Source organism: Mugil cephalus, chromosome 12 (genome assembly GCF_022458985.1).
Source record: "Mugil cephalus isolate CIBA_MC_2020 chromosome 12, CIBA_Mcephalus_1.1, whole genome shotgun sequence".
In the NCBI taxonomy this organism is placed as follows: Eukaryota; Metazoa; Chordata; class Actinopteri; order Mugiliformes; family Mugilidae; genus Mugil; species Mugil cephalus.
The window spans coordinates 6,665,535-6,674,893 of NC_061781.1; the positions used below are offsets into that span (position 1 = coordinate 6,665,535).

The 9,359-nt window shown below is 44.3% G+C and overlaps 1 protein-coding gene across 1 annotated transcript; it reads right to left on the reverse strand.

Moving 5' to 3' along the window:
* Window positions 1-2,030: 2,030 nt before the first annotated feature.
* On the reverse strand, window positions 2,031-8,279 carry asb1 (ankyrin repeat and SOCS box containing 1). Its single transcript, XM_047602020.1, has 5 exons — window positions 7,874-8,279; window positions 6,747-6,885; window positions 5,489-5,791; window positions 4,187-4,569; window positions 2,031-3,232 (listed from the first exon to the last, which is right to left on the reverse strand). The coding sequence occupies exons 1-5, from the start codon at window positions 7,968-7,970 to the stop codon at window positions 3,102-3,104; spliced, it is 1,053 nt and encodes a 350-aa protein (XP_047457976.1). The 5' UTR covers window positions 7,971-8,279; the 3' UTR covers window positions 2,031-3,101.
* Window positions 8,280-9,359: the final 1,080 nt, after the last annotated feature.

Genomic DNA, 9,359 nt, shown 5'->3' on the forward strand with positions numbered 1-9,359 from the left:
GATCTGAAAGGATGAGGCTCTTGAGGACACATGCTGAGGTCTGGAGCTGGAGAAGAGAAGTGAGAGGAGAGAAGGAGTGAGGGAAGGAGACATGGGAGACATCGAGATGTCTGCCATGCTTGAAAGGAAGACAGTGCCATCTAGAGACCTCATGTAACAGTTGAGCACTGCTGTGCACAAGTGTGCCTACAAACCTGTTCAATACGTCCATGTACGTATTGGAAAACATTGTTTGCTCTCCACCTCTGCCAAGATTAGTTTTGTTTTTTAGTGATTTCACTGTCTAAAATGTCAAAGAAATTGCATCTTATTCATTTGGATTTATAGTGAAGCTTTTAAAAACATGTTCAGTCTTCTTCCAGACTTCTCAAAAAGGGAAGAACTGCTACTTACATGTTTGCATGCAATCTTCATTTCCGTCCGAGGCTTTCTCAGTCCATCTTCTCAGGTCTTTGCCAGAACAGTTTTGGACTGAGAGCCCTCATCTTCCTCTGCTGTTGTGCTCCCTGCTGCTTCCACTCAGGGTTCCCAGGCTGAGCATTTTCCACTGGGCCAGTTATCACCAAAATGTGGTTTTGTCAAACATCAAAATATCCTGGACCGTTCAGCAGCTATGATTGTTTTATTCTTCCTCAGTGGGATACCAGTAGGTTTCATATGAAACATCAAGGCAGAAGACATAACAGAAAAACACTTTCGACCCATAAGTCGCCGTCATTCAAACCAACCAACAGTTGTGGTAATATACGATCAGAAACTCCAAAGTCAACCTCATGGTGACAATAAAAGCAAAGGTCAGGGTGTTACTTGACTTTTAGCCACTCTGTATAACCAGCGTGGACCAACCAACCAACCAACAGACCCATGGTGCTAGTATACGTAGAGTATGCTAATAGTGAATTTATTTCTATGCAAGTCTCCCAACTAGCTGTCACTGTGATGCACCAGTGTCATTCTTACAGCTTGTGTAATCTGTACTTTATTAGTCGGGCACTCATGGGAAAAACTTTATTGAACTATTGCTCCACTGTTTAAGTGACCCCTTCATTAGCAAAGAAATATGCTAGACCTGCCTTGCATGTTAATCATATTAAGTATGATTAGTTCCATGTTGTTTCCGCTGCAAGAGTAATCCTACCTGGATTTACCCTCTATCCTGATGGGCAAAATCTGCTTAAACACTAATTTTCAGATTTCAAGGAACCTCGTTCCAAGTCAGTCTGTTTCACAGCAGGCTGGGAATTCTGAATTCAAATACGTCATCCATTTAAAATATTTAACTTTTTCCAGTTTTGTTCGAATCAGTGTTTGCATTCCAGGAAAATGGCGTCAGCCCCACTGCCTTCGCGTTTCTCCGTTTTATCCTCGGATCATTTAGAAATGGTCCAGAGCGCCGTTTGTCCAGGTCGTCTAAAATGTCGAGTGACTCACATTAGGTCAGACCAAGATGTTGCTGGTTACGCTCCAGGCTGAAAACAAAAACAGACTTTGCTTGACAGGATGTTCATTTTTATCTCAGTTTTATTCATTGCTCTTACTGGGTCTTGGGGAATAAGAACATCTTGTTTGTGGGATCTTATGTTTAAAGATGTTACTTTTAATTATCCATAAAGAGCAAACTTTTTATTGTCCTACTCCAGACATCCCTAGAGAGGCTACAACTCACCAGTTGTCTTATCAGTCAGCTCACAAGTAGCCTCAGTGGCAGTGAACGTTTATCACTTAAAAAAGTGGCACATGGTAATATACAATACATACACTGAATTATTGAAGTGTATGTATTAGTAGCGCTTTTTTTTTTTTTTTACCTTTTGTGGGCTGTGCTGCCGTCTTATCAACTCCCAAGAAGGATTTTGTCTCACTGGATTTAACCGAAGGTAAACTCCAGATATTTTGAGCGCATAAATAATCTTATAGAGGGCTACCATTAAAGGAGAAGGAATAATTCTTCCCTGCTCACTGGAGCAGCGATCTTTCTCTTCCAGAACCACTAGGGAATAGATAATAAAAACAAGGGACAGGAGAAAATACACAATTGCATCACATTTACTGAATGCAAATAAAGATAAAACATACAAAGCAAAATCCACTGACATTTTAACATGGTCGGCGTCTAAATGGCAACGTCCGAGAGACAGATCTGTGCATGCACAGTAGACGAAGGGGTGCAACAGACTCACAGAGAAGGCAGCTTTCTGGCTAATAAATACAAACCTATTCCCATTATTATTATTATCATAGATTTCATTCTCTAGTTCACCGATTGTCAGTTTTATTAATCCTAAACGGCACTAATTTCTAAAAGGTCTCCATCATATTATTTAATGCTGACACGCAGATCAATATGTAAACTTCGCTCCTGCAACCAGTCAAGATCCAGGGCCGCAAACTGCTCATGAATTTACAAATGTTCTCGTCAAAAACCTCAGGAATTTCATACTTCGGTGGTTTGGTTTATCTTTAGCAGGTTTTGACTGATAAGTCTTTGAGGCTATGTTTTTAAAAACTCAAAATTAAGGCATGTGGCTGAAAAAGAATCAGTCAGCACCCAGTGTGCGGTGGAGTGTAAACAGCACTTAAAAGCAGAGTGATCTAGATCTAAAAGCTTGAGCACTTTGCACTAGTCATCGCTTAGAATCTACATGATCTACGGTATACATTTAAGATTGCCGCGTTGCTCGCACGTTTTTCCTGCCTCAGGTCCAGGTTTACGTGAAACATAAACAAGCAATTCAAGGAGCTGGGTCTGGACGCTGTTGCTCTGCTCATGAACGCGATGCTTATGGCCTGGCGTGTTTAAGATTCTCACTCACATGGCTGCTAAAAAGTGCTTCTTGACAACGGTCCAAAACACGTCCTGCCGATTCAGGAGGTCACAACATTCAGAATACAGTTTCAAGACCTACCTAAGGCTTCTCTGATATGTTAAGAAGCGTTCAAATCGTCATTACAGGGGCGGGAGGATTTTATATTTTGAACTGTTAATTTAAAGAAAATAGTTAGCAAACTGGGTTGACCAAAAGCTCTGTCCTGTTGTTTCTCTTTGGGAGTGACTGAGGTGTTTTTTAGTTAAGGACCGGATGAGCACGTTGGGCCGGTGGTCAGTTTTGGTGAAGCAAGAAGTTCTTGATAGGTTCTGGTAGCGGTAACGACGTTATGTGGTTGAGGCGGTTTTTGCCCATCACTCTGCGGATCCTGATGCGACACAGGTGTGTAAGCCTGAGAGGGTGTCCTGAGAGGAGAGAAAGCAAGAAGAGTCAAACTGCAGTTCAGGTAAAACAGATCACTGTTCATGTTTTCAGTCAGACGTCTTTATAGGAACATTTTACCATGTAAACCAAGCTCAAAATGATAAGAAGTGATGACTGCAGTTCATTTTTCTTCTGCCTTTTTTGTTTAAAATGCACACAAATAATTACAGGGCAAATACAACACAACTGGTACAGAATATCTACAAAACTTATATATATATATATATATGTGTGGGTGTAAGTGGGTGGAGGTGGACAATGTATAAATATTTAAATAAAGTAAATTATATTGAAGAAAAATAAATGCATGAAAGAGAATGACACAGCCTATGAGGCGCCTGGGATATGCAAAAGTTACTACAAACACTGACTAGTGTCCTGGTTAGCCGGTCGTCATAGTGATGCACAATACCAGTGCTGTGTCAGAAAACACTTCCTCGTTCACTCTTTCACTACACCTTGTGTAATCACTTCTTTGTAGCTGGACACCCATGGAAAAAAACTAACTTAATTGAATTCTTGTTCTGTCATTTATAATTGAATCCTTCCTTATTATGGTAGAAGCAATGAGCACGACATACGCAGCCAGAGAAGTGTGCGCTGCCGTCTGGGGGTTGGGTGCTTTGCTCAACTGTGCATTAACCATGGCGGGAGGGAAAAGTAATTTCCATTCGCATCCCTCACCCACACCGTCCTTCAGGGATTTGAACGGATGATCTTAACCTCTCTAAAGTCCCCCTTCGCTGTAGTCATACTCTGTGACGTTTATTGCTAATCCTATTTATGTATTTAATACGACGAAGAATTAGCAAAATCTCATCCACTGGAAAATGTCCCACTTCGCTAATCATGAATCAGGCCCGACTGCTTCCTGCTGGGGCTTCCCCTGAATGATCTCAGTCCCCGTGAGTCCTTTTAAAATTCCTTTTACTCACTCTTTGCTTCCAGGAAAACCCTGAGCGCTTCCGGATCCACCTTCCTCCTGTTGGGAGACTCCAACTCCAGCTCGTCCCAGTGCACAAGGGCCGTGTTGGCTCCGTGGTCCAGCAGCAGGTGGATGAAGGCCACCTCGCACCCGTGTCGCAGCACGGCGTCCAGCAGGCAGGAGGCCAGGCCGCGGGTCAGCGCCTCGTGGCAGACCGGTCCCGTGTAGTTGAAGTCGGGCTGCGCGCCGGCCTGGAGCAGCAGCCGGAAACAGTGGAGGTGGTGGTAGGCGGCGCTGATGTAGAGAGGACACACCACCAGAGTGTTGAGGGTGCGGGCGCTCAACAGGAGCCGGGGACCCAGCTGGTGGTCCATGTCAACGTCAGCATTGAACCTAGGAAAGAGGACACCACAGGTATAGTTTAACTTCTGAAAACCTGGTTACACTCTGACAAAGATACAGGCCGACAAGCACGTCTGAAAACGAGCAGTGTGCGTCTTTTCCTTGTCCAACATGTATGCACCAATGTGGCAACCGTCCCATGTGGCCTGCTTTTAAAACTGGTGGGACCCCTGTGACTAAAAAGGTTTGTTTTTGTGCATTATGGGAACGGGAGAGAAGCTGTTTATTAATGCTGCCTGTAGCAGTGGGAAAATATTGCATCACGCAACAAGCAGCAGATCAAAAATGGAGCCTTTAGAGCATCCACAGCATAAATAAACAAAGAATCAGCTGACATTGTGAAAAAATAAACAAGTGCAGGCAGAGAGATGGACTGGCCTGACATGGGCGTTCCACCCTGGGATCAAACAAATCATGTCGCCAGAATACTGAGCGCATCAGCCACAACATTAAAACCACTGACGGGAGAAGTAAATAACATTGACCGTCTTTTGACAATTCAATGTTCTTCTGGGAAACTTTTGGACCTGGAATTCATGTGGGTATTACTTAGACATGTACCACCCACCTAGACCAGACCAGACACCCCCACCCCATAGCAATGGCACTCCTTGACGGCAGCAGCCATCCACAGACACACATACAAAAATGGTTTAGGAAACGACTCAAAAAACATGAAAAACAGTCATCTGTGGGATGCACTGAAACAAGCCTGATCCACAGAGGCACATAGCACCCAAAGGCCCCCACAGTCTGTTACCAGGACACCCTCAGAAGACCCATGTCCATTCTCTGATGAGTCACAACTGTTTTGGAGGCACAAGGCAGACCTACACAATATTAGGTCATAATGTTATGCCTGATCGGCGTGTGAGGTCCAGGTGTTAGCCTGATCCATTCTAAGCCTCACCTGATTAGCTCCTGCAGTATGTCCAGCCTCCCCACCCGTGCGGCGTGGTACAGAGGGGTGCTGCGGTGGTGCCGGCTCCCGTTGGGATCAGCTCCGGCTTCGAGGAGGATCCGGACACAGTCCAGGTGACCGTTAACCACGGCCACGTAGAGCGCCGTTTGGCCTTTGACGTCGACCAGGTCCACGTCCGCTCCCTGAGCGATCAGGTAGGCCACGCACGCGGCGTGTCCTGCTGTCGCCGCAATCCGCAGGGGGGTGCAGGGCAGACAGCCGCAGCACCACACCGACTTCTCATTGATCCGCCTGGAAACGGGGGAGAGAGAAGACTAATCCAGTACATTGGATTTTTTACCACTTCCACACACACACACACACACACACACACACACACACACACACACACACACGACGTTCTCTACAGACTTTTGTTGAACAACACTGAGCACAAAAAACACATAAAAACAACAAAATCGGGCAAGTCTTACAGTATCACGCTGTGCGGTCAGCAACAGCTACCTACTAAACATTGCCTCAGCAGAGTTAGGATGGGAAGGGCAGGACCAACCCAATGAGCTAAAATGATTTTATTGAAATAACAGCACGTTGTAAACCAAGTGGAACAGAGATGAACAGCCTGAAGCTAGTAATAATGGGTTGGGTGTGGAAACACAGAGGAAAGAATGACGGCTGCAGAAAACTGCTGTGGGACTGGTGTTAATATATGCTGACCACCATGAGGTCTTCCTGTGTGTGTTTCAATTGTCAGAACCAGTGTAGGGATACTACTAATTCCAGCAAAACACAATAAAGTGTTTCCTTTGCACAAGGCGCTGAAACGTTCCCTGTGAGCATTTAGACCTCCAGTGGAGCTGATGCTGTAGGGTGATAAAGGTAAAGGCGGCCAGCGTGATATTATAAGAAGGTTTTGTGGTTAGGATGGATGTATGGACGTATTCTTTACAGAGTTCGACTCTCAAGCTGTCACTCAGCGAAACTACAGCGCAAACCCACAGAGCACAGAAACCTCAAACCACTTAGTGCCTGAGGAAAAGCTGCCAGTTCCTGCAGTAAGAAGGATCATTGACACTACACTACTCTGTATGCCTACAACTAAATGACCGTCTTCCTGCTCTCACACTGTGGTGTGTCTCTGCTATATAACACCTATATATTACAGAATCAAACCTCTCGTCTTGCAGAGAGTGAAACGTCTGCTTACATTTCTGTGTTTTGCTAGTTTTCTGATAATCTGCCTCACCGTCTGAAGTCGTCTTCCTGCAGCAGGTTCCTCAGGGTGTCCAGATCCCCGACATAGGCGGCGTTGTGGAGCCGCATGTCGTCCTGCTCCAGAGGTTTGTCGCAGAACTGCTCCTGGAGCCATTCCTTCAGGTTACGGCCTGGTGATGACACACGTTTGAGAGAGAGGTGGTTAGCGAAAAACACGGCCCTGTGTCGGACGTTTCCCAATTCACAAAAAAAAAGGTGTAGAAGTCTTCACAGTAGATTTGACTGTACGCCCTGCTACTCATATTTAGGACAATTCTAAACAAACCTCAGTTCATCCAAAATGCAGCAGCTCTTCTTCTCAAAGTTAATTTTGGAATTCATACAGATTAGAAGATTATGCCTTTAGTTTTTACTTTAGTCCAGTTATAGATCACTTTACACTTACACTTAACTCAACAGAAGATATCAGCTGATGCAGAAGATACCTTCAGACGTATCTACTTTGTGCTTGCACAGCACTTATGTGCTTAAGTACTATCGATTTATTCCTTTTATTTTCTGTTTGTTGATAGGTATTGTCTTATGTTTTAGTTCCATCCTTTTCATCATACTGAGTCTTGCCTGAGTCTTTTGTATCAAATTATAGATGACAGAGCCAAAAAAGACACTGGCTGCTATTGATCAGTGTCCCTGCTGCATTAAGTTCTGCAGTGAGTTTATTCCTTGTGTTTTAGTTGAACTCCAGATGGGAACTGCAGGTAGTCCGGTAGAAAATACACTGCGGCAGTTTAGTTACAGACAGGTTAGGAAGGCAAGGAACAGTGTTAAATTATGTTGTGTTCCTATTTTTGTGTCCATCCTTTGGAGAACAGATAGCTGGGTTCAGGACCCATGACCTTTGGGATTCACTCCTTTTTAACGCTTTCATCATAAAACAGTCAGTTTGATTTTCACACTTGAGACGTGAATACCTCCTGAATCCACAGGCCACAACTTATAACTCACTCCACAGCAGCACATCTGTAACGTGCTGGCAGCCTATAGAACCCTGCCTGTCTGCCTGCTCTCCCCCCACACACACTGTGCCTGGAAGATAACACGCTCCCCGGCGAGGACTGATGAATCATCCCCGGCCACGGCTCGTCCAGCCCCGGTTACCTGCGGCAGTAGCGCTGGGCAGATCAGAGACAGTGATGAGCGGGGGGAAATTGATACTGGGCGGGTCGTCGACATCGGCCTCTGGACCGTCGGCCATGCCTCCTCCTCAAATGTCAACAAGCCCGTCAACCCGAAACCAGCTCCGATCGACAGAACGCGACAGACCCGGTGGTCCGGATCAGACAGGAGGAATCAACGTAAACAAACGTGACCGTGCTGCTGGTGGAGGCGTCCGCTGCGTTGACTGTTCTACTTCCTGGCCGCGCACAGCTGGGCGCTCTTAAAGGGGACACGACCTCCAACTTAATAAACGTTATAAAATACTAATGAAAAACAAATGAAACAATCGCACAGAGGACTATTACTTTCTTTCACTATAAGTGCAGTAGTTTTAGTGCAATAACTGTGTGATGTGCAACTACCTCACTGTTTACTTTTATACTTGTTTCTTTTTTTCTTTTCTTTTTTTAACTGTTCTATTCTATCAGTAGAACCATTTAAAAAAAAATTTATAAACAACATTTTGGTGTAAAATGCAATGCAACGCTAAAACCAGGATTTTTAGTCAGCAGCCTATAAGGAACAAAATAGTGAAAAATAAATAAAAAGTTACCGTTTTATTTTCCACGGTATTCTCGAAGGTCTCATGCTGTATCAACAGCCTTCTCCACACTGCACACATGAAAGGCTACAAGAGAATCCTTTAATTATTTACTTGGTTTAAAACAAGTCAAACTTAATCTGAGTCTAAACATGTGATGTGTTACAGTCTACCATCTATGGTCACAGTAGACCATTATGAGTAAATATGGGCACAAAAAAAAAAAAAAAAAAGATGCTCATGGTGGTATTCCATTTCAGATCCAGGCCTTCAAATAGCTCTCCGTTCAAATCACTTTTATCCAGTGAACTTAACAATAAATGCCCAAGCATAGACTCTGTGTACTCATGGAGCAGTTACTCAGTTGTAATATTTGGGTGGGTAACGTACACCAGGGAGGCATGCAGCCATGCTGCCTGATGTCAGACACCAAGTTCCGGTGGCGCTCTAAAAATAAATGCACAGGTCAGCAGGGCCTTCAGTGGAGTGGTCGCTTATAGACATCCAGGTCTGTGCATAGAAGGAAATGGAATGGAAAACAAACGTATTGAAAGATTCCAGTTAAGCTAATATCATAGTTCGACAGTAACAGTTTTACTCAATGTAGCCCATGCTGCCACTTGACATGACAAAGTAACACACAAAATACTAACTAGATTGTATTAGATAGATACTTTATTCGTCCCATGGGAATTCCGGTGTCCAGAATCTATGTAATATGAACAGAACTGTTGCATAAAAAGTACACAGCAATGGCAGCGATGACCACAGACCAGTTGGTTCCTCACAGAGGTGTTGTAGTGTGATTCAATCAATCAAACTTTATTTATATAATGCCCTGGGGGACAAACGTCATCCTCAATCTGTCTGTGCAGCAGGACAGAG

Bases quoted from the DNA above. Each gene is read 5' to 3' on its own strand.
- asb1 (XM_047602020.1), bottom strand. From the start codon at position 7,970: ATGGCCGACGGTCCAGAGGCCGATGTCGACGACCCGCCCAGTATCAAT. The intron at 5,792-6,746 runs GTGAGGCAGATT...CCCCGTTTCCAG, and splicing joins CAGGAAGACGACTTCAGACG to GCGGATCAATGAGAAGTCGG. The intron at 4,570-5,488 runs GTGAGGCTTAGA...CCTCTTTCCTAG, and splicing joins ATACTGCAGGAGCTAATCAG to GTTCAATGCTGACGTTGACA.